The 26,200-nt window shown below is 34.1% G+C and overlaps 1 protein-coding gene across 29 annotated transcripts in view; it reads right to left on the bottom strand.

The window, feature by feature from the left end:
• PPFIA2 (PPFI scaffold protein A2) overlaps window positions 1-26,200 on the bottom strand; it is a 506,309-nt gene that overhangs the window by 419,384 nt on the left and 60,725 nt on the right. For all 29 annotated transcript variants that reach the window (XM_078336983.1, XM_078336985.1, XM_078336982.1 and 26 more), the window contains one exon: window positions 3,368-3,421. In XM_078336983.1, the coding sequence (XP_078193109.1) occupies window positions 3,368-3,421 (54 nt within the window). The remainder of the gene's footprint in view (window positions 1-3,367; window positions 3,422-26,200) is intronic.

A 26,200-nucleotide genomic window follows, 5' to 3' on the forward strand; every position in this document is an offset into this window, starting at 1 on the left:
TTTTAAAATTGCTCATATTTAAAACATAAAACACTATGACAAAGTGGTATATTTACAAAGTACTATTTAATAAGTAATTTTATACTTCAGATTTTGATTATCTAGTTTCTTTTCCTTATGTAAATAAATTCTATGATTTTACGCTGGAGGTTAATCTGTGATCCAATATATATATATATATATATGAATGGGAAACATATGCCAAAGGTAGAATATCTTTTGATATAACTTTTCAAAGACAGCTTTAAGTTAATATTTAACAGATACTACTTTTTTCTTCAATGATAAAAGCATTTATTTTCTGAGATAATTATGTGATTGGAAAAATCACATAACTGCAAGTTGTGTTTGCTACTACAATTAATTTCCAGTTTCTGAATTAAAATCCTTTTCAGAAACAGGCCACTGTAAAATTTTTTGAATCACCCTTGAAAATCATAAATGAGTGCTTTTCCTTTTCATTATTAGCATTAAAACTGAGACTATCAAAATTTTCAATAAAATCTATTTAACTTATAGTTAAAAATATTAATGTGAAATTATCCAGGAGTTTCTCAAATTTATTCTTACCAGATATGCAAATTTACTTATGATATCATTTGCAAATTTGACACAACCTTTTATATATGCCTTACCATTTGAGATAACCAACTTCACTCTTTTTCTAATGCTTCAGAAATAGCATTTATGTGTACCCACAGCAAAAATTGCAATTTTAAATATACCATTTACATTTAAAGATACCTCTGAGATTTCTATTACACTGGCAAAGAAATTACTCCACAGCTATGAATCCTTGTGAAAGATCATTCACTCAAAACTTGATGTATTCTGTTCAATAAATAAAATAAGACTTTGAATTTCTTAACAATAAAAACATCATCATATAATGGTTTCTAGAAAAAGCATAGCTTTTGAAGTTGACAATAGTATTTTGATGATCAACTAAAATGATATTTTTTAAATAAAGGAAAAAATACACTTTGGGAGTCCACGTTGGGCTAACCACTTGAGGTCAGGAGTTCGTGACCAACCTGACCAACATGGTAAGACCTTGTCTCTACTAAAAATGCAAAAATTAGGCAACCGTGGTGGCCCATGCCTGTGATCTCAGCTACTTGCTAGGCTAAGCAGAAGAATCTCTCGAACCCAAGAGGCAGAGGCTGCAGTGAAAAGAGATCATGCCACTGTACTTCCAGCTGGGTGACATAGCGACACTCCATCTCAAAAAAATAATTTAAAAAAACTTTTAAAAAGGCAAAAATAATTTTAAAATGTTGAAATTGATTTAGATTATATATGATTTAATCTAATTTTCAGTTTTCTAACTTGGAGGCAAAAACAATAGCTTCATTCATAGCTTTATTCGTAAATGATGGAAGTAACCCTAGATACTATTGGACTAAATACTTAGATAGCCTAGATACTTAAGGCTAAAGTAAACAACTGTTACATAGATCCCAGCAGTTTGTTCCAGATAGATCCTTAACAGTGGGAGACCCTAAATTGATATGTACTAATGATACCCTAGATTGCCTAAGCCCTTACATACTCTGAAATTTTCACATTTTCCATGCTACGAAATGTTATAAAATAAGCACAGTCATTGAAACTTGAGAAAAGATAAGTATAAAATAATCATCATGGTAAAGTACAGCCAAGAAAAAACTCCTATAATCTTCACAATATTATAAGTTGTTTTTAAAGAAAAAAAAAATCTCTCTCTCTCTCTCTCTCTCTCTCTCTCTATATATATATATATATATACACACACACACACACACACACATATATTTATATATATACTTGTATAAATATATATATTTAGTTTTATAACTCATGCCTATTCACTTATTTACTGGGAATGACACTGATGAGGTTTGCCTTCAGGATACCATTTTTCCTTTCTGTGACCATTTTTTCCCCTGCAAAAGGATTCTTTCAACAACTAGGCCACATGCCCACTCAATCTTTCATGTTTAGAAACATGCTTTCTTAGAGAGTATGACAAACTAATTGATTTTAACAGGTAAATAATGGATAAGATTTTTATCACTACTTGCAGAAGACAGATAATTCATTTTGCTTTGAACAAGGGACAAATCCTTTGAAAACCGACTAATCTCTAACTGTAGAATTCTTCTAGGAATCAGTGAACAGGTAAGGGAAGTATTTTGAAGGAAATAGATCTACTTTTCTGATATAAGTTGAATTCTATAGACAAACAACATGTAAGGCAGAAGGGTAAAATCATATCACATAAGCACTCACCTCAATACTTAAGTAAAAGACTGGCCATTAATCCTGTCAATATACTTTCTGGGTTGACCTACATTTCATCTTGCCTTACACTGTAATGCAATAGGTTCAGGGGATAAATATAAGCAGCAGTCTGTAGCCAATATATTTTTCCACATTAATTCTTATGATAAAAATAAAAAGAGGGAAAAGGATTATAATATGTTGGTTAGCCATACTTTAGGAGCAACTTGATGAAAATTAGATTAACACCATGAGACACATGAGAGTGAGACAGGAGAGAAAGAGCTGTAATTGAAAGTTATCTCTTTAACAACTCACTGGTGTTTTAATGGAGTTAAAGTACTTCACCTAGATGCCTATGTGAAGAATAGCTAAAAAATGATAACACTGGGGTTTGTGTGTTCCTCATTACATTTCAATTTGCTAAATAAAAAAGCAAGTAATGATAAAAATATATGCATTGACTTTTTGGAGATATAAGTCGAATCTGTCTTAGTACTTTAGATATACTCTTTGAATTCATTTTCGATCTCAAGCATGAAGTCAAGGGAATGTCATCTATCAATGTTTTCTGACATCAGACATCACAAAACAACTAAGATGTTTCAATAATAGACCATTAAGCTTTTGTTACTGCTTATAAATGATAATTCTTAGAAACTTTAGAATACTGTTTCTAATTTTCCAGAAGCTTCCTGAATTAAGTAGAAAAGAACAGTATCAAGAGTCAATACTATTTATCACACAGACATAATTTTTCTAAATAACCAGAAAATATATTGCAACCCAAATACTATACTCATATTTAGAAAAATAAACTCTCAAGTTCATGTAGCCTATTAGTAGAACATAAATTGCTAAGATATTCAAATGAAAATTTTATTCCTATTTTTAAATCCAATAAATGGAGATAAGTTTTTAAGAGTTTTTAAAACACCAGACCACACCTCAAAGCAATTTCATACTTCTGTATTAATTATTATAATAGCTATATTTCTAAAACGTACCTGCATATGACAAATAATATACAAGCAACTGGCTGACGGTCTGGTGTTTACACAATTCAATTCATCAACAGTTAAATTTAATGAAGACTCTAACTTACCGGTGGATCAGCCCCCTTAGAACCAGCCAGCCCTCCTGTTAGGGATTCGATATCCTGAAAAGGGAAGAAGTGTTGATCGTAAAATGCTACTCACAGCATGAAGAATCCCCCTGTCCCACAATGCAATAATTTATTTAGCTGCAAAGTTGGGCACATCAGGTACTTCATTATTATTTTTTGCAATCTTGGACACTGTAATACTACGCAAATAGTCTACATCTAAAGATCTAGATATTCTCTCCAACTCTGGACAGTCTATAAAAAGAAAAACATATAAACAGATATTTTTGAAATATGCAGATGTTTCATCTTTGAAGAGCTGAAGTGAGAACAGAAAAAAGAAAATTTAAGAAAACTTCAGTTTAACATATTATTTTCAAAAATATTAACCCCGTGGAAAATATTTAACCTACAAAACTTTAAAAAATGTTTTATTTTTAGTTTTTATGAGTACATAATAGTTGTGATATTTATGATACACATATATTTTGATGCAATATTTGATGTGCAATAATCAAATTTAGGTTCATCACCTCAAACATTTATTATTTCATTGTGTTGGAATCATTCCAAATCTACTCTTCCGGCTATTTTTAAATACACCATAAATCATTGTTAATGATAGTTACCCTTTATGCTATTGAACATTAGATCTTATTCATTTTATCTTACTGTATTTTTGCACACATTAACCAACTCTTCTTTTTTCACTACCTCCCAACTAGCCTTCCCAGCCTGTGGTAACCACCATTCTATTCACTACCTTCATAAGATCATTTTTTTATAGCTGTCACATATGAGTAAGAACAGGTGACATTTGTCATTCTGTGCCTGGCTGATTTCACCTCATATTCTCCAGGATCATCAATGTTGTTGAAAATTTTTTAAATTATATCTATGGTCTACTCTTTCTATACATAGAAGATAAAAATATGAAGAAATTAATTTTTAATCTTTAATCAGTAATCACTGAAGGTCATGCTTGAATAATGATTTATAGTTGTTAAAGTTACAAATGGAGAAATAGGTGACAGTGTGATAGGCTGTAGAGGCTGTGACCTGTTTATAGTGACAACTACAAGTCAGCCTTATCAGTTCTAAGGCTTTGTTTCCAGAGTTACTAATGAATTACGTGACCCAGAAGTTGAAATTCTGGGTTTTAAAGTAAAATCACCCAGGTTTTTTGTGTTTGCAACTGATTAAAGTTGTAAACCATCCCTCATCCCTCCAAATGAAAAAACACAACTCGGCTCAAAGGCTGCTGGAAAGGAGTTTTGGGTTACATTGAATGGTTACACTTTTTGGCTAAAAAGGTTCTTTCTTATGACTCTGATCATCTCTTATCTGTTTGCATCTAGTTGGAAAGACAGGGATGATGAAGAAAGGAGAAATATGTTGCAGTGAGAAAGCAAAGAAAAAGAATAATTAAGTCACAAATGAAGTAATAGAAAATGAAATACCTATGATTAGGAAAATGGCCAATACTTTGATATCATTGAGAGGACTTAGGCTACTAATTCACTTAGGACTTAACCAGATCATTTTCCCATGACATTTAAAAAGTGAGAACCTTAATTATACAATATGGGGCTGAGATGAGCATGTGATGGAAACATTCAAGGAAAAAGACAGGGAGGGATAGTGTTATCACTGTTTTCATCTGAAAATGCTAACTTTGAACAGGAACATAATGGATAAGAGATTTATTCATGCATATTCTATTAAAGGTCATAAATGACAAGGAGTACTTGTCAAGAAAATTATTAAATGGTCTCCTTTCTAATGGAAATGTATGTATATTTTTCTCCACCCATAATCCTTTGGAAGAACTACTCCTTCCCTCTCCCATTCTAGCTACAAAAGAGGCTAATAAAAATTGATTCAAATAATGCAGGGACCTGCCAGAGAATTAAGGCAATATAGAATCTGGGACACATAATGGTAGAGTTTAAGTTCTTGATTGTATCATTTAAGGAATGTTTGAAATGAGTGATTCTCCTGTCTCAGCCTCCCAAGTAGCTGGGATTACAGGCATAAGCCACCATGCCCAGCTAATTTTGCATTTTTAGTAGAGATGGGGTTTCTCCTTGTTGGTCAGACTGTTCTCGAATGCCCATTCTCAGGTGATCAACCTGCCTCTGCCTCCCAAAGTGCTGGGATGAGCCACCATGCCCTGCTGAATGTAAGGTCTTTAATGAGGTGATTAAGGTGACTGATCCAATATGACTGATGTACTTTTAAGAAGAAGAGTCATCAGGATGTGTGCACGCTGAGTGAAGGCCATATGAGAACACAAGAAGAAACCAGGAATTTCCAAGCCAAGAAGTGTGTCCTCAGAAGAAAGAAAATCTGGAAACACCTTTATCTTGGAATTGTAGCCCAAGAACTGTGAGAAAATACATTTCTATTGTTTAAGTCAGTCCATGGTATTTTATTATAGCAGCCCTAGCAAACTAATGCATTCATATTTATAATTTGGGACTAGTTTATAGATTCTTTGGGAAAAGCTGTCATATTTCAATATAGAGTACATGAGTTCATTAAGCAGTCTATAAAAATCATTATCAGTGGAATCAATGTGAAATAGTAAAACAACAATTTCTATTGAATGGTTATATTTAAAATTATTTCAAGTCCTTAAAATATTTAATGAAGTATTAGGTATATGTAAACATTTTACAAAATTTATTGTATTCAAAATATCAAAATTAAGCATTTCTTTCATCTCTTTTATAGAAAAATTCAAAATTCCCCTCACCCATTCCCCACTTTCTCTTGATGTGTCCTGTTGTGCCCACCACATCACTGTGACTCCTCTTATCAAGGTTGAAAATGACATCCAATCATTCAAATTTAATTTTTCATGTTCTGTCCTCATATTTCTTGATCGCTAAGCTTCAGTCGACACAGCTGACTACTCCATTTTTATTGAAATACTTTTCCCTGTTGGCTTACATTTATTTTCACCCGCTAAATGATTTTATTTAGTACTGTGGCTCTAAATATAATGTATGCTGATAAATTTTAAATTTCTATCTTCAGCTTCAATTTATCCTCTGAGACCCACACTGCCACTCCAATCTCCACTTAGATGTATGTATTATAGCCATGTAAAATGCAATAATACAAAATTAAACTCTTGATTCCATCATAAGTCTTCCCTTAAATTAGGTTCCCATCTCAGTGACTGCACTCTTATTAAATGGCATCACCATTCACCCAGTTGCTCAGGTCCAAATCCATCAGCAAACCCTACCCAGGTCTATTGTAAAAATACTACTTGACTTTGACTACCTCTCACTACCTTCATTCATATAATCCTAATCCCTTGGGTTATATCAATAATATCCATCACATAAACTGAAAATCCATATATATAGCTTTCTAATTGTTGTCCATAAATTTCTTATCTCCCTCTCCCCTATATATTCTCCACATAGTATACAGAACTATCCATTTAAAATATAAGTTAGATTACATTACTGCCTTGACCAAAACCCCTCCATGGTTTCCCAGCAATCTTAGAATAAAACACAAACTTATTGCTCTTCCCTGCCATGCCCTCAATGATCTGGGTCTAAACTATCTTTCTGACCATATCTTTTGCCATTCTCCATCCCTTTTGCCTTCTCGGACACCATGGCCTCATTACTATTCCAAAAAATATTCAAAATTTGACTTCTATCTCAGGGCCTTTACACATGCTTTTCCTGCTTCTTAGCGTGCTCATTTCTAGATTTTCTAGTCCATTGTGTGTTGCTATAAAGGACAACCTAAGTCTGGGAAATAGAGAAGAGAAAAGAGGAGAGAAGAGAAGAGAAGGGAAAGGAAGGGGAGGAGACGGGAGGGGAGGAGAGGGGAGGGAGGGAAGTTAGTTTATTCAGTGCACAATTCCGAGGCCAGAAAGTTCAAGATTGAACGTCTGCCTCTGAGTAGGGCCTTAGGCTGTCCCCACCTATTTCAGAAGGCTAAGGAGAGCCAGCTATGTGAAAGAGTGAGGAGGTGCCAGGCTCTTTGTAACAACCAGCTCTTTGGGGAACTAATAGAGAACTCACTCATCCCCAAGGGAGGGCATTAATCTACTCATGAGGGATCTATCTCATGACTGAAACATCTCACATTAGGCCCCACTTCCAACATTTGGTGTCAAATTTCAACACATGGTTTGAAGGGGAAGAACATCAAAACCATAACACTAGATATCCTCCTATTTAACTCACTCGCTTCATTCAGATCTTAGCTTACATACCAAAACCTCAGAATGACCTTCCCTAATTGTCTAAATCAGTCAAGGTTCCATGTGAAAAAAAGGACAAACTCAGAGACTCTACAGAAGAGCATTTAATAAAGGATGATATATAGCAGTATGAATAGTTTACAGGGTCCAGAGGAATGGTGGCACACAGGAACTAGCAAAAGCTAGACATTGTAACCACCTTTAAACCTAAAAAAGTTACAAGAACCATGTTGCCAAGAGTCCAGCAAGTGGTGAATACCTATCATCAACCTATAGATCACCTTGCTACACAGCGGAGACTCAATAAATACTTACTGAATAATACAATTACTGAATGAATGAAGTATGTCATATTATTTTTGCATATAAAAAAGCTGCGTCTCAGAGTATATATGGTGAAGTGTTTCTTATTTTTGTATAACTGTATCACTTTGAAAGCATGGCTCAAAGCAATAATGTTTGCACAATAAATCTTTATAGAATGGCTGAATGAATAAACTAATAAATTACTTGCCCCAAATCACACAGCTGGTGAATGCTGGAAAAAAGCTTTAAAATCCCAAGTGCTATAACCCCAAGCCCAGTGTATTTTCTGTTCCATCATATATCACTAATGAGACATCCTCCTAAAGAAAAAATCCCTCAACTATGTGTTTTCTCATCTCTTGAGGTACTAAGTTTCTATGTATCACATGGTTTCTAGTACATCAGAAGGAAAAAACGCAAAATGATTTAATAGTTAATAAACAATACATTAAATTTATCCTCTGGTTAAATACTGCCAATGCTTCAGATTAAAGGTCTGACACCTGAATCATTGTACAATCAATAAATCAATGCTTGAAAATTAGACCTAACATGTGTGGCTGGCATTAATAAATGATTCAAATATATTAAACTAAAAATCAATAATGTTTATTTTTATGTAACATTTCGTAGTGTGTAGGTTCATAGCATTGAGAGTAAGAGAAGACAAAATTAATTTAAATGAATCATTCACTTTTTCACATAAGGCTTAATGGAAACAATCTTTCATCACCGAATACCAGCTCCTTAAGGCAAGCATCCAAATAATGAAGCTGAGTTTGTTAATAAGGCATCTTCCTCCTCATGCAGACTTAAGCGGTTAGTGTTTCCTTGGCAACATTACAGGGTGAATTTCCTGGGAGGCAGAGAATAAGCAGGAAACACATAGACCAATTTTATAAATCTTTCCTATGTAAGCCAAAAGGTGCCCTATTTACTCTTTAAAACAACAAAAAAAGGGGAGATATCTATTTCTTCACTTTGATTATAGGCCAGCCCAAATCTGAATTTTCCTTGAGTCATACAATTAATTCCTTCAAAAAAGAGCAATGGGGCAAATTTTGTGGCTGAGACACTGTGCTGTTCACAGGAGGACACAATGAGGAGTAAATCAAGGTCACAGTCATAGCATTCAGAGACATGACACGCTCTCTGACTTTAAGGATTTTTCAGTCTAAAAGAACATAAATCTGCAGAACAACAAGAGGAAGAATTTTGAGAAATATGGTGTTAAAATTATAACAGACAGGGGTTGTGGTGGTAAATTTTATAGAGTAACAATTAGTTTGGGTATTTCATATTGCCAGAATTGTACTTACTTTTGAATGAATACCAAGTAAGTTTGTCCAGGAACTGGTTGAGTAACATAATAATTAAAATTTATTAAGCATTTACTGAAACAGACACCATGGCTAAGAAGAGCTCTACTGCGGCATTAGGTGACATCCTAACTCTCTTAGCCATTATTATTTTCACCATTTCAAAATAATGAAACTGGGTCGTACAGAGTTTAAATGACTCAGCCAGGCACAATGGCGCATGCTTCTAATCCCAGCACTTTGGGAGGCAAAGGCGGGCGGATCACAAGGTCAGGGGATCAAGACCATCCTGGTTCACATGGTGAAACCCTGTCTCTACAAAAATAAAAAAAAAATTAGCCAGGTGTTGTGGCACATGCCTACAGTCCCAGTAGTCCCAGCTACTTGGGAGGCTCAGACACGGAAAGCGCTTGAAGCCAAGAGGCAGAGGTTACAGTGAGCTGAGATTGTACCACTGCATTGCAGCCTGGCAACACAGCAAGATTTTGTCTCAAAAAAAAAAAAAAAAAAAAAACAAGAAAACCAGAGTTTAAATGACTTAACAAAAGTCACACAGCTAATACGTGTTCAGACCAAAGAGGCTGACTCCAGAGGCAATGATTTTTAACAATGATGCTTTCTGAATAAAGTGAAGTGTGAGAAAAGAATAGGGAGGACCTCTTGGCATGCCACTTGGTGACTTGGAAGAAAACATAAATTCTTATTGACTGTCTGACAAAGGAATGCAACAAATTACAGGCAGAAAAATTCTGAGGTGGCTGATAACATCTGATGGGAGAATGATTATCCTTGATTGATCTGTAAATATGAGCTGATAACATTAGATTTAGCAAAAAAGTAAAATTCCTAAGATCTCGGCTATATATTTCTAATTACAAAGTCTTCTGTCTGAATTCAAACCTAAATAAGAAATATAATGTGTATCAAAGACACAAGTGTTTCAACAGTGCATAGCATGGGGCTTTATGAAGAAAGTGCCAAAGATTCAGGTTCTACATTTTCCACTTCATAAATTTTGTGTGTGGCTTTTTCTTGTCCATTCCTTTTCATATGGTTGAAGTGATAAAGAAACATTTTGCTAACTCCTGACTCAGTTTCAATCTACTTCTCTTTTCCAACATTTCCACATTGATGCATCCTTGCCATCTCAAACTCAGTATATCAAAATAAGACATCATCTTCTCTCTTTTTCAGCCATTACTGTGCCCAACTGCCAATTTCCTATTTCTGTTGATATTTTCAATAAGCAGTTAGTTATCCAATCCAGATTTATGAATATCAAGAGTTTTCTCTCGCTTGTATTCATATACCAATCCAATCTAGTTTTCCTTGTAAACATCTGCCTAATAGATTGTATTCTTTCATTAACTGCTACATTTACTAGCTTAGTTTGAAACCTCCCCCCACCTCTGGCTTTTTCCAAAATAGTGTCTTTGTTGAGTTCCTTTTTCCACTCTCACTCTTACATCATCTTTTCTTCAAATCAGTTCCCAAAGGGTGACCTGAGGACCACCACCAGCAGCTGCTGCAGCAATATCACACAGGAACTTTTAAGACATGCAATTTCATGGGCCCTACTCCAGTCTGACTGCATCCAAAACCGCTTAACAAGCCCTTCAAGTGAGTCTGATGCAGGCTAGGGTTGGAGCACCCCTGCCCCGGAGTGATGTATTTTAAATGCAAATATAGACAGGTTACTTCTGTACTCAAAATTTTTAAATAAGGTCCCCATTCCTAAGAAGGAATGATAATCAAACCTCTGCACTTGTGGTTTTCCATCAACCATCATTATACATTTCTGAACTACTTTTCTCACTTTACCTTTTACCATTTTCCCGAAAGAAACCCTGCACTCTTATAATGAATCCTGCACTTCCTTATTGTGACAAGTGTTTTCTTACTTTTATGCTTCTGCACCTAAGACTTTTCTGTCCAGAAAGCCACCCCTACCTTATGGATGTTATTCATCCTTTGAAACTCAGTCTAGGCACCATCTCCCCTCAGGAAGCTTTCCTGAGTCCCTCAGACCAAGGGGAGGGTTCTACTCTCGCACAACAGAGGTACTGTCCCAAGAAAGTTTGCCTAAGGAGTAGTCAACAGCTCTCCAATTTTACTTCAAGCCTGAAAAATGCAACACACATGTAAAAACAGACAGCTTAGTGATCAGGAGAACAGGTTCAAGCCTGGCTTTACTACTTACTGTCTGTACGACCTTAGGCAAATTGCTTTATGTTCCTTACATAAAATAAATCAAAGTATGTCCTAGTACCCACATTAGAAAAATATGGAATACATATTATAATAATTAATTTTGATAATTCATGGAAAGCTACCTATGGATAACTTATAGCAAACAATATTAATTATTATTCATGTAATAATACATAGGTACAGTCTAGTTACACATGCGTAAAATAAAGATAGGCTATGGATACAGATTACATAAAGATATATTTTATAACAGATAAGCACTAGAATACAGGCAAATAAGACCAAATATAGACTAATCTTAGGTATAAATCCCATTAGATTTCTAAAGATTATTTTGCCTAAAAAAGAAGTAAGCCTAAGATTCATTTTATTTCCCCAGATAGCCTCATATCATTTATGCATTTCTACAGCTTTGGTTATTACAAATTTTTCACCAATGTCATACTAAAGTAAATTATTTTCATTCTTCATAATAAAAATGAGCCATATTTTTGCTATACAATAGAAACTATTTATTGGGTAACATGCACACCATGAATCCATACAAATTTATTCCTCTTTCAACATGTTGATACCACATGTTTATATGCCATGATTGTGGGCAGCTTTAAGTATGTTAGAAATGTGTTATAGCCACTGACAGGAAGAATTCAACATTTAAATGAGAGTATCAATATTATAATCCTAGATACACACAATTTACAGGAGACTCACTTGTTCAGTGGGTCAGAGGCTGTATTACTGTGATTATAATCTACAGTTAAGTCTTCAATTACATGATGTGTGGATATTCTCCTATCTGACACAAAATACAAGCAAATAACTAGAAAAATATAACACCATATACTTTAATTTTAAAAATCAGGTTTTATTTTCAACCCAGTAAATAATAGCCTAAAATACTGGGTTTAAAAAGAAATAAAACTTGGAGATTAGCCTATCTGAGGTGATTTTTATAAGAGGAAAGAATAAAATATTGTCTTTCCCAACTGTTAATAACTGCAGTTCCACTGACTGTGATACCTTAAGGCAATATATCTGATTCATAAATAACCACAAGGCAGAATTTTTTCTGAACTGAAAGCAAAAACAGGGCAAGTGGTTAATGAAAAATCTATCTATCTATCTCTATTTGTGTATATATATATATATATATATATATATATATGTATGTTTTTAAAATAGATACTGCTAATAATAGATATTTCTAATACATATTTATCTAACCATATTTCTCCCTTACCAGAATTTAGGTATTAAGCCAATTAATACAAACAGTTTTAAGGTAATCAAAGGAGCTGGCAAGAAAATAGATGATATATTCAAATTCAAGTTCACACTTCTAGAAAAAATTGGCATAGGATTTTCAGCTGAATATTAAGTATTTCCTGCTCATACATTAATTTTGGAAATAATAGCCATGGAGAAATTGGATAGAGCTGGGGGAGACATCGTAGCTTAACTTAAAACAAAAGCAAAAACAAAAAAACAGCAATTAGCAACACTATCCAAAATCAGATATGCAAAATTTTTAAAGGAAGTCTAATTTTAGAAATATACAGAAAAAATCTCTTTGCATTGTTGTTTTCTTTGGGTAAGAAATTTATCAAGTTATAAATTATAATAAGTGAATTTCAATTTTATTTTTATTTTTTAGTTCAGTTTTTGAAATAAGTGATGATCATAATGTTAACAAGAAATAGCAAAAGAACATATGAGATCTCTATTTCTCTTCTGGGCAGCTCCATTTCAATTGATGCTACCAGAATTCTAATATGAATAAATGTTTACAATACCAAATAATACTATTAAATAAAAATATAACTGACTGAAATCAGAGCATCAAATGCACTGATGCTTTGCTAGTCAAGTAATTGAGATTATAGCATAATGTAGGAGTCTTAGATCACAGCATAGTGCTGGAGATTTAGTCGATTACAGAATGCTCTACAGTTATTTTATGTTCTACAGACAGTCTTGTTCTTTTTTTCATCCAATCAAGTTCCCTCCCCCCAAAAACAACTAAAATCAAGCTTCAAAGTCTCTAATATTCTTTAATTTACTGGGATCAATTTAGAATATTTTATATCCTTATCTCTCCTTTCCTTTATATTTCTAGGACATATTTTTCATTACTTATTCTTCCTCCCAAATGTAACTGACAGCATTCAAATGAGCCACACAACTAGGTAAGAATTTCAAAGTGCATACAATGCTAAGTTCCTTGGTGTTAATGCAGTGGCAAAGTTTAGATGTTTCTTTTGCTTGAGAGCAATCAAAACAGATAATACAGACAGTCCTTACTTAGCACGAAACAGTGATAAGTGTCTTTACCTAGCATGACTCCATGGTAAACCAGTTACCATAAAGCAAGTATATGGCTTCCCTGGTTCTGACATGTACTGGTTTCAGTAAACACAGTATAGTACCATTCAAAGCAAGAATATGGTGACATGTAAATGGTAGATAAGTCTTCATTCCTTTGCCTCCAGCGTCCCTTAAACTGGATTGTGAATCTTGAATGCATAGTGCAGTAGCTATATAACATAATATTAAAATTGGAATATTTCTCAATTTTAGCTTTGGTCCAAAGACCAAAACTAATATGGTGGTGCCCAGTATTTCCACGTCCTTAAGCAAAAAACTATAAGTCATGTGAAAATACTGTAAAACAGATTCTGCCAGAATTGATAAACCTAGTCTCTTAATGAGAGCAATATTGGCATAATAGGCAGGAAATTTCTTCATGAAAATATATTAAATTTCATGATTTTTGGCATCTTTAGATTTAGGCATCAAAGCCTATTCCTGTCTCTCACTACTCAGCTTCCCACTCCTCCTCCCCTAACACACAGAGGTGTATATTCCTGAGGATCAGATTTGAGCTGCACAGTGGGCAGTGTATCTTGAAGTGCTTGACCTAAGGGGATTGTCTAGAAAGGTAAAGCAACATAGCCCATGAGTAAACTACTAAATTCCACTCTATGTGAAGAATATATTACTTTCCTATTGCTTCTGTAATGAATTTCTATAAATTAGTGACTTAAAATAACACAAATTTATTCTTTTACAGATCTGAATGTTAGAATCTAAAAATCAAGGTTTTGCCCAGGCTATGTTCCTTCTGGAAACTTCAGGGGAGAATGCATTTCCTTGCCTTATCCAGCTTTTAAAGGCTGCATGCGTTTCTTGGCTTATGACCCCTTCCTCCATCTTTGAAGAGCATTACTTTAATCTCTAGTTCTATCTTCACATCTCTTTTTCTAACACTAACCCTTTTGCCTCCTTCTTATGAGGAATCTTATACTGGATGTACCTAGCTAATTCAGAATTCTCTCTCCATCTCAAGATTCTTAACCTAGTGTTCTCACACCCACAATGTCCCAAAGGTAACATAGCCACACGTCCTGGGATATAAGATGCAGACATTTTGGGGATAATTTATTCAGCCTACCAAAAGGGGGAATTAAAAATGTAAGCCAGAACAAGCTTAGTATGAATGTAAGAATACCTTGGATTCAAACCAAATGAAACTTCCTTGACCAGCCCAGCCAGGAGGGACCTCTCCATCCACTGAACTTTTATTATATGTATTTTCATGTATATATTGCCTTATATTATCATTCTATGTACTTTCTTTCCATGTAAATTCTAACTTTCTTAGCATAGGTTTATCCATACCTCTCTATATTCTGTAATCTTTCAATAAATACGTTGATTCAACAACAGATAAAAGGAAGAACACTTTCAGTGGGCAGTTTCCTGTGTGTGGGTGGACTCTGCCTTAAAGCATCCTGTTTCAGTACCTGAAATTATTTTGATTATACACTGTTTTCTGTTCTGTGGCATTGAATACTCAGGCACAATGATAAGATAATACCTTACTGGAATTAGTCACCAATACTAAGTGAATCATTTCAACAGATTTTGCCTGATGTTATGAACCTCCTGCAAACACATTAGGAGGAAGTACATTAAGTTAATCATTCTTTTATTGTCCAGATTGCATTTGTCAAGTGTCTTTCACATAAGATTAACTCAGCAATGACCTAGTAATGGAAAATAGCTAAAAACAAACTTTAACTAGCTGTGGAAAAGAGATAAGTAACTTTTGACCAAGGGAAACACCAAGAAACTGTATTCAGCAAGGAAGAAATTGTCAAAAAGGGAGAGAGAAGAAAACAGTATGTCTTATTTTATAAGATTCTTTAGGATGCCTTTGGAAACTGTAGTAGGAAGACTCTAAAATGGTTCCTAGAGATTCTTACCTCCTGGTATTCATGTCCTTGTGTAATCCACCTCTTGTAAGTGTGTAAGTATAGACCTAGTAAAAAATATGGTAAGTGTTGGGATGTCTTCTTAATCTCTTTTGAGATTGGATTACAAAAGACTGACTTTCTCTCTCTCTCAGACACACACACACACACACACACACACGTGTCTGGGGGAAGTTGCCATACCATATCTCTTATGGGAAGATCAAGGTAGTAAGAAACTGATGTCTCATGCCAATCACTAGCCAGAAACTGAAGCTTGCTAAGCTCAGGTTAAGTGAATTCAGAAGTTGCTCCTCCCATAGTCTGATACTTTGGTTGCAGCCTTTTGAGAGATCTGGAGTCTGAGGAGCTAAACTGTGCCAAATTCCTACCCACAGATGTTTTGAAATAAGACAGTTTTAAGCCAGTAAGTGTTCAGGTAATTACTTACACAGGAATAAATAACTAATATTAGAGTCAATATTCATGTTTCTTATCTATCATTGGGTTTTCTATATTCACTATACAAGTGCTCATTATACAATAAAATATTTCACAAGATGAATCTTTTTAGACCAATGAATTCATAAAAGAAATAAGCAATTTTCTTGCTCTAGATTTTATGGTCTGGTATTGCAATTATAATTACACTTCTAAAAGCAAAGCATTGTTGGAAAAACAACACTAAGTGATCAATTGATTGATGTTGACAATTATCAATATGAATCATAAAAATTGTACACATAACTTGTACTATATCTGCTTCCACACATATTTTCATAGTATTGGTAAATTTCGAATGTATAAGAATGATTAAATTTCTAAGAAAAATATTTTGTATAACTTCTAGATGGAGTTTTGATACCCCAAAGCCATATAACCATCAATAAAAATATAAAATTCTATGGTGAAAAAGCAATTCTTTTTAATTATTTACAAATATCTTAGGCAAGTTGACAATAATGTTTAAAAAGCACTGCAATTTTTAGTTGCTGAATATACCATCACAGCAGATGATTTATACTTTTTTAAACCTGAAATACTTTCTAACATAAATACTTTTCAGTCAATATCTCTGACCATATAATGAAAATATCTATCCCACTAATTTTTACCTAGTGTTTTAGAATAAATGCAGCAGTTTAAGTCTCTTTTCAGGAAGCAATATAAAGTGTATATGATGTAATATGATACAGCCTTATGTATCATAAGGTTAGATGTTTGTCCCCAACCAAATCTCATGTCGAATTGTAATCCCCAATGGGGGAAGTGGGGTCTGGTGGGAGATGTTTGGATCATAGGGGAAGATCCCTCATGACTTGGTGCTGTCTTGGTGGTAACAGTGAGTTCTCATGAGATCTGCTCCTTAAAGAGTCTGTGGAACCTCCCCTTTCACTTTCTCTCTTTCGATTACTCCTGCTTTCACCATGTGATGTCCCTGTTCCCCCTTCACCTCCCACCATGACTGAAAGCTCTCTGAGGCTTCTCCAAAAGCCAAGCAGATGCTCACACCATGTTTCTTATAAAGCCTGCAGAACTGTAAGCCAATTAAACCTCTTTTCTTTATAAATTATTCAGTGTCTCATATTTCTTTGTAGCAATGCAAGAAAGGCCTAATACAGAAAATTGGTACCAGGAGTTTGGAGCATTGCTACCTGGGGCACATTTCAGATACCTGAAAACATGGAAGGGACTGTGGAACTGGGTAATGGGCGGAAGTTAGAAGAGTTTGGAGGGCACAGAAGACTACAAGGAAGATAAGGGAAAGTTTGTAATTTCTTAGAGACTGGTTAAATTGTTATGACTAAAATGCTAATAGTAATAAGGATGGTAAAAGGCTTTTAATAGTAAAAGGTCCAGGTGTCAGCATCTTAGATGGAAATGAGGAACTTATAGGAAACGGAGCAAAGGTCACACATGCCATGCCTTAGCAAAGACCTTGGCTGCATTCTGTTCCTACTGTAGGGATCTGTGGAAGTTTAAGCTTGAGTGATGTTTAGGGTATCTGATGAAAGAAATTTCTAAGCAGCAAAGTATTCAAATGTGGTCCAGCTACTTTTAATAGCCTATGTTCAGATACAGGGACAAAAAAATGACCTAAGATTGGAATTTATGTTTAAAGAAACAGTACATAAAAGTTTGGAAAATCTGTATCTTGGCCATGTGATAGAGAAAGAAAAGGATTTTTTTCGGGAAAGAAATTCAACCAGGTTGCAGAGCAATCATTTGCTAGAGAAACTTATATAACTAAAAGGGAGTCAAGTGCTGACAGCCAAGACAATGAGAAAAAGGCCACAAAAGCGTTTCAGAAAACTTGGTGGCAGTCTCTCCCATCCATCACAGGCCTAGAGGCCTAGGAAGAAAGAAAGCCTTGGTGGCTTCCATGTGGTGTTAAGCCTGTGGGTATACAGAATATAAGAGGGAATGAGGTTTGGTGCTGTCTTCTGCATAGATTGCAGAGGTTGTTTTGAAAAGCCTCAGCACACGGGCAAAAAGCCTGCTGCAGGGGCAGAGCTTCCACAGAGAGCCTCTACTAGGGAAGTTCCCAGGGAAAAAGTTAGATTGGAGCCTCCACACAGGTTCCCCATGAGGGTACTGCACAGTGGAGCTGTGAGAAGGAGGCTACCACCCTCCAGCAGAGAATTGTAGATCCCACCAGCAGCTTGCATCCTGTGCCCGGAGAATCCACCAGCATTCAGCAATCTGGTGGTTAACCTTACAAAACCACAGACGTGGAGCTTCCCAAGGCCTTGGGAATCCACCACTTATACCAGTGTGCTCTGGATATGGGATATGGAGTAATATGAGATTGCTTTGGAGCTTTAAAATTTAATGACTATCCTCTGGTTTCCAACTTGCATGAGGCCTAAATCCTCTTTCTTTGGCCAATTTCTCCTTTTTGAAGTTTGTTTGCCCAATGCCTATACCTGCATTGTATCTTGGAAGTAACTAATTTATCTTTATTTTTCAGGAACATAGGTGGAAGGGACATTACCTCTGATGAGACTTTGAATTTTTGAGTTAACACCAGAATTAGTTAAAACTTTGAGGGACTGTTAACCTCAAATGGCAGTAACCCTAAATTTAAGTTGATTAAATCCCCCAATCAAAAGATACAGCCAAAACCTAATGGTATGCTACATCCAGACCCATTTCACATCCAAAGATACACAAAGACTCAAAACAAAGGGATGGAGAAAGATTTACCAACCAAATGGAGAGCAAACATAAATAAATAAATAAAAAGCAGGAGTTGCAATTCTCACATCTAATAAAATAGATTTCAAAGCAACAAAGATATAGTGGTAAAAGGATCAATGCAACAATAAGAGCTAACGATCCTAACACCCAGATACATAAGACCCATAAAGAGATTTAGACTCAATGACACAGAAAATTAATAAGGATATCCAGGACTTGAACTCAGATCCGGAACAAGTAAACTCAATAAATATTTATAGAGCTCTCCATTTTAAATACACAAAATATTGATCAGCCATTATTAATACCCATTTTTAGAATAAAGCTACATTCCCGTTTCCTCTCCCTTTTTTTCTTCCTCTTTCTTCCTCCCCTTCACTCCTTTTTTTTCTTTCTTTCCAAAAAATAAAAATAAAATAAAATAAAAAAATAAAAACAAAAATAAAAATTTGGGGGACTGTTGAGAAGGCATGATTATATTTTGTAATGTGAGAAGAACATGAGATTTAGGAGGGGCCAGCAATAAAATGATATAGTTTGATTATTTTTCCCCACCCAAATTTTGTGTTGAATTGTAGTCTCAGTGCTGAAGATGGGGCCTGATGGGAGGTGTTTGGATCATGGGGGCAGATCTTTCATGGCTTGATGCTGTCTTTGTGATAGTGAGTTCTTGTGAGATCTGGCCATTTAAAAGTGTGTGGAGCCTCCCTATACCCCCTCACTTGCTCCTGCTTTTGCCATGCGGTGTGCTTGTTCCCCCTTCACCTTCTGTCATGATTGAAAGCTCCCTGAGGTTTCTCCAGAGACCAAGCAAATGCCAGCACCATGCCTCCTGTAAAGTCTACAAAACTGTGAACCAATTAAACTTCTTTTTTGTAAATTACCCAGTCATGAATTTCTTTATTGCAATGCAAAAATGACCTAATACAAGATACTTTTTAAAATCTATATAAATTATTTCCCTTTTCATAAGCATTTGCAAATGATTCAGCCCTACTCTCTTCAGAAAAACACAAGCCAAAAAATAAAAATATATTTTCATTAGTGAACTTTTCTGCTCAAATGACCATCTCTATACGCCAGTTGGTTTTTGCTTCTTCTGAATGCTTTTGCATTTTACATTTCCCAACTCTGGTTTCCTTTGGCAATTCCCTGACCTAATTTCTTAATTCTCAGTGCTGTGTTATATAATTGTCTGAATAAGCAGTGTCCCCCTGCCACCGCCAAATGAGACAAATTTATCCTGAATTTTGCAATCAGGAAATCAGCAAAGAGGTTAATTTGGTATCAACATACTGTGATTTTTGTGTTGTATAATTTAGTGTTGGTATTAATACATGAGCTTTAGACCTAGAATGCCTAGGTTTGAGTATTGGCTCTGACACTATACAGATGTGTAACCTTGGGCTAGTTACGTAAGAGTTTTGTGCTTTAATTTCCCACATATAACACTTAGATAACAATAATACTTGCCTTTGATGATAATTGGGAAGGCAAATAGCAAATGCAAATAAGGGTTAAGTAGTAGCAGCACGAATAGCAATAGTAGCAGCAGTAGTAGACATTGCAATACTGTCTTGATGTGCTTTGTTTAATTTTGATTTGCATACTGGCAGGAAGAAATATCTGGGCCTGTCAATTCCTCTACTGGTTCTGTGGCTGTAGGCTCTTAACTCTCATCATCCGGTAATGAAGAATGTGGTAGCATAATTTCATTAGGAGGCACTGGGACCAAGTGGATGGTGAGGAAAAAGACTTACATATTGCATTTTTGCATATTTAAACCTTGCTTATTTGATTTACAAACTCATGAAGCACCCTAGTCTTGCTTATGAAGCAAAGACATAAACCAAAGTTAACAAATCTCACAATATTTTTATAGATTCAATGGAGACCTCAGCAAAACTTTTTTCTTTATAAAACATATTACTATGTTTTCAGTTGTTCATACTTTGCTTTTGACTGAGCATTTTCTTAAGACATGTGATGAGTTCTTTACCCAGTAAAGCAATTAAAGATTTTTTGACACTTTGTTGGTGATAGGCAGAAAATAAGTTAACCTATTAAAACGCAATCCAATTAGTCTTGACCTATATGATCCTCTGCTACATTTTTCTCTACTAGATGATAAGATATTCTTTGATCCTTAAGGCTTATGCACTTGAAAAGAAATAGAGTCCTACCTTTTGACCTTAATTTCTTTTCTCTTGAGAGATGGATTTTTTTGACATGTGAAATTAGAGAATATTAATCTTAAATTTGGGTTTGAATCTAGCAGCTTCTTTGTCATTGTTGAAATGAATTATAAACAGAAAATGCCTACTGAGAGAAATGGCAGGATTACTAGAAAATGTAGATCTCCCTGAATTTCTAAATTTTGTTTAATTAATTTGTTTTAACTGTGTAATTAATTAAACAGAAAAAGTAAAACATCTTTCTCATTCTTTTCAATTAAAAGGAGTGATCATAAAGTGTATACACTCCAAGTGACATATTTCTCAGTAAATCTTTTTTAGGCCCCTTAGGCTACTGTGATTCATTTAATGTCACACAGTATGAGAAGTCACATAAATTTATGATACATTGTCTAAAAACTGATTTAGAAAATAAAATTATGCATTCTATTTATAATTATTTTCCTTTGCAATAACTGTCAGCTCAGACTGGAGAAGTATATCTAATTTATTTGAGGAAGGAAAGGGGAAAAAGCCAGGGAAATTAAATAAGTCACATTTAAAATTATGAAAGTTTTATAAGCCACTTCAGCTAAAAAAATCTATACAGGAATATGTCAAACTATTTGATTAAGATTTACATTATTCAGAGCAGGACAATTTAAATTCTTTAGGAATAACATTTGTCCAGAAGCTACAAGGTAGCATAGTTTTCCTTAGTAAACTGAAAAATCAATTAGTAAGAAAACTTTTCCAAAATGTTACAAATACTATCATATGTCTGTCTCCTTCACTATTTAGAATGGTTTCCTCTAAGGGAAGACTTTGCTTTGTTTACTAATCTATTTCCAGGCACCTGTATCAATCAGTGTCTGCATATGATAGGTTCTCTCTCAACAATTAGAGTTGAATACCTAGATGAATATAACTATTTCAATTCAAGTCAGGCTAGAATGATCAATCAAGGAAACATCCAGAATTAATTTTTTAAAAAACAAATTAGGTATCATGTTTGGAACCTGAATACAGTAATACTATAGCCAATGTGATAAGAATAATCTTATACAGACACATTTGTTGAGCAATATTTTTAAAGAAGCCACTTAAAATGTAGCAATATAAATGTCACCATGGATATAAGTATTCAAGAACAGAAATATTAAGGTGACAAAAATAAAGATTCCAAGCCTTACTCTGAGAATTTCTGATTTAGTAAGCCAGGAGTTGAAAAACTTTGTTTCAAAGAAAGAATATTTATTTATGTAGAATTGCTATGGGTTGAATGTCCCCTCCAAAACTCATGTTGAAATATAATTACCATTGTGATGGTATTAAGAGGTGGGACTCTTATGCAGTGATAAAAACATGAGAATTTTGTCCTCATGAATGGATTAATGCTGTTGTTGCAGGAGTTCCTAATAAAAGTGAGTTTAGCCCCCTTGTGCCCACTCTCTTAAACATGCTTTCCTCCCCTTCTGCCTTCTACCATGATATGACACAGCAAGAAGGCCCTAGCCAGATGAGGACCCCTTGACCTTGGATATCCTAGCCTCCAGAGCTATAAAAAATAAATAAATTTCCCTTATTTATAAATTAGCCTGTGTTATGCTGTTATCACAGCATAAAATGGACTTAAAACAAGAATGATTTTGAATAATGAGCCACAGGAAAGAACATGAAGAATTAGAAGCCTCAGGATATAAATATTTTGTTTATAATTTGAAGTAAACCCTTTGTTGCAAATGAGTTTGCATACATTTTGGCCATTTCCTATGCCTGTTGAAGGGTAGGTATGAGATGCGCAATTTGGGAGTGTTACTAATTGTAACCTGTCTAGTTCTTTGTACACATACACACACCACAAACACACACATCTAGTGGAAACAAAAGGTTCATTGATTTCTCCTTTAAAATAGTGGTTTTGAGTACACTTAATATGAATTATCTATTATATGTTCCATGAAAATTAACATATGTTGTAATAAAATGCTATTGACCACAACAGGCTTTATTATAAGTACTGGAAAAGCTAAGATATTTACTATCTGTGAGTAGCTTTGAAAGCAGACATTTCTACTAACTCAGAAAAGCCTTAGATCACATATTTCACTATTAAGAAATATGCAGAATCAGACCACACATTTATTAAAAAACCACAGAACAATTTTAAAAATAAAACACAGGATTAAAGAAATTGTAAGAAGTTAGTAAAGTAGATATAGAGAGCATAACACACTTCATGTTAAATACTTATATCCTCAAACATTAGTAAAAGATAAAACAGGATCACCTTAATAGTGACTTAAAATTGATTTGTTTCTATAGGAGTTTAAAAATTTGATAGTGTTGAGTAAAGACGTTGGTAAACATTTGCTCTAATATTTTGATAAATATATTGATACATCAAAAGCATTTTTAAATTTTCATGATTTTAATATTGTATAAACATGGCTTTTTGCAGGGATATTTGCTTCTTGATATAATTTTTTTTCATCATTCATCATGAAGATTTTATGTAACCAAAATTATGCAGTGGTAAAATTGCTTTCTTTATAGTAATAGTAATATTATAAGCTCTTATTGAAGATGTATAAACATAAAATAATAATATCCTCTCTAAGACAAAAAAAAAGCTTCATTCTTGACTATTAAAATTAGATTTAGGTTAGTGAAGTATAATCTAAATGAAAGAAAAAACAAATTTTGCATTCTACCATTATGTCATAAACCTAAAGGTTTGCTCTTAGTGGATTTTATCACCATGCTTGATGTTTATCTTATAATATTAAGCAATATCAATTATTGTCTCTGAGTATGCATTTCTGAACCCTGAATCATCCTCCAAGTATCTTCTTCTCTCTCTATGTCTCTCTAGTCTATGTAGAACTAAAAGAGTAATATATATTTTTCTTTCTCCATATCTAAACTTACTCAATTCCTGTCTCTGTTTCCACCATTCTATTGAATCTTATTTTGCCAAGAGCAAAATAACCTTAATCTATTGATAAATAAAATTCTTATTGTATGTTCATACTACTATAATCCAGTTGACTATTCAATCCTTGAAATTTAACTTATGAAACCTGTCTTCATCTTTCATGAAAATATTGGGCTTTCTATTATCCTATGACCATATGTTTTCATACTGTTTCATGGATGCCTCTTCACCTGAACTCCCCTGAAATGGTGGTGTTCTTTAGAGTTTAATCCTTGACCCATCTATCTTCATACTCTGTAATCCCCTTGGATGATCTCATCCATTCATAAAGTCATAATCACTAGCAATTCTATGTACTGATGATATCCAAGCCTTTATCTCTTCTAGTGTTTATTTTCACTGAGACATTTCAAACATGTTATATATAATATTTAAATGAAAATATTTTTAAATTAGTTCCTAATCAAATAAAGTTCTACAACTGTATGTCTACAATTTTCAAATTAAAAAAAAACTTACAATTTCCACTTTCATGCTTTACAAAGTTTATTTTTTTACTAAATATAAAATTTTTCATAGCATGCAGAAAATTAAATGAATTATAAGAATAAAATATGGAACCTGAAAACCCTCTCTGACCAGAATAGGTTTGGTTTTTGTTTTGTTTTGACAAATTCCAAAGCATATGGTTCTGGGAAACGTATTTCCAAACAATTTTCTAGAATTATTTAAAGATTACTAGTCCCACTTCTGGTATTGTGCACTGTGTCTGAATTTATACACTGACTACATACAGTGTTTAGGATAAAAAAGTGAAATGATAACAAAAATATCACAAAAATATTCCAGAGAAAAATTACCAAGAAAGACTATGGGTAAAAAAAAATAAAATCAGTTGGATATAAATATTGATTACTTGGATATAAATAAATAAGTTGGATATAAAAACTGAATGAAAATAAAAATTTTGTGTGGAGATAAACTTTACTAAGAATGCTTATAATTTAAATTTTTTATATTTATGTACTATAAAAGTTTTTTTAAATGTCATTGACAAGTTGTACCCAAATTTGATTAACAGGTTTGGAAGATAAAGAAGAGACAAACCACTGAGAAGTGAGTAAATTTAGTAAGGACTTTCAGCAAGTAAAGGTGTACAAGATTTTAAGACTGACAGCTTGGGTTCCAGAGTGAAGTGGCTTCCTTCCGTACATACAGGTTACATGGAAGGTTACTCAGCCACTGTGAACTGCATTTTTCTCATCTATGAGATGCAGACCTTTGTGGTGCACACTACAAAGGGTTGTTGGAAACATTCAGTGAAATGCTACAGTGTTTGACATTTAGTCACCACTCAGAAAATGTTATCTATAACTAAGTGTAACTGCTACAGCTGCTGCTATTACTACTTGCTATAGGTGGGAGGTTGACCTGGTGCCTCCATCTATCTATCAGGACTGGGGTCAAACTGATTCATGTATTTAGAGGGAATTAGGAGGGCACCATTTTGAAGAAACCACACAATGTTGAAACACTGTTAATACATCCATCCACATGATTTTGATCCCTGAGACAAGAATTTATGGGTTTAGAGACAGTAGAATTTAGGGGTTAGAGCCTGGGCTTTATGTCAGGCTACTTGGGCTGAAATTGTGGCTCTAAAACTTTCTAAAAGCATTATCTTAATTAAGTTATGTGACTTCATTCTTTATAAAATGAAGATAAAAATAATAACTAAATGGGTTGTTGTGAAATTTAAATAGCACATTTTATATAAATCACTCAATACTTTACGAGACATAGTCATTGCTCAATAAATAAATATCAATCAGTACCTAATATTCTACTATTCTTTCCTTAAGTATGTTATAAAAATAGTAATGTTGTTCTCCATTAAAATTGTCCAAATAAAAGCTTATTACTTATGCTTCACTTCATCAGTCATATAACTGTTCTGATGAACCCCGAACTGAACTCTTTTTCTCATTTCAAGTAACCTATAAGAGTAAACTAAACACTTTATGGGTACACTTAAAAAAAAAAGCAAGAAGAAAGTGGCTGCAACTTAGATTTATAAGAATTAGGTAAGTGAGGAAAGAGAAAAAGAAACAGCAGGCTGGAGACTAGAGAATGTGAGAGAAAATGTGGGATGTAAGCTGGCATTTCTTATCACTTGCTCCTAGCAGCTGGC

This window comes from Callithrix jacchus, chromosome 9 (assembly GCF_049354715.1).
Source record: "Callithrix jacchus isolate 240 chromosome 9, calJac240_pri, whole genome shotgun sequence".
NCBI classification, from domain to species: domain Eukaryota; kingdom Metazoa; phylum Chordata; class Mammalia; order Primates; family Cebidae; genus Callithrix; species Callithrix jacchus.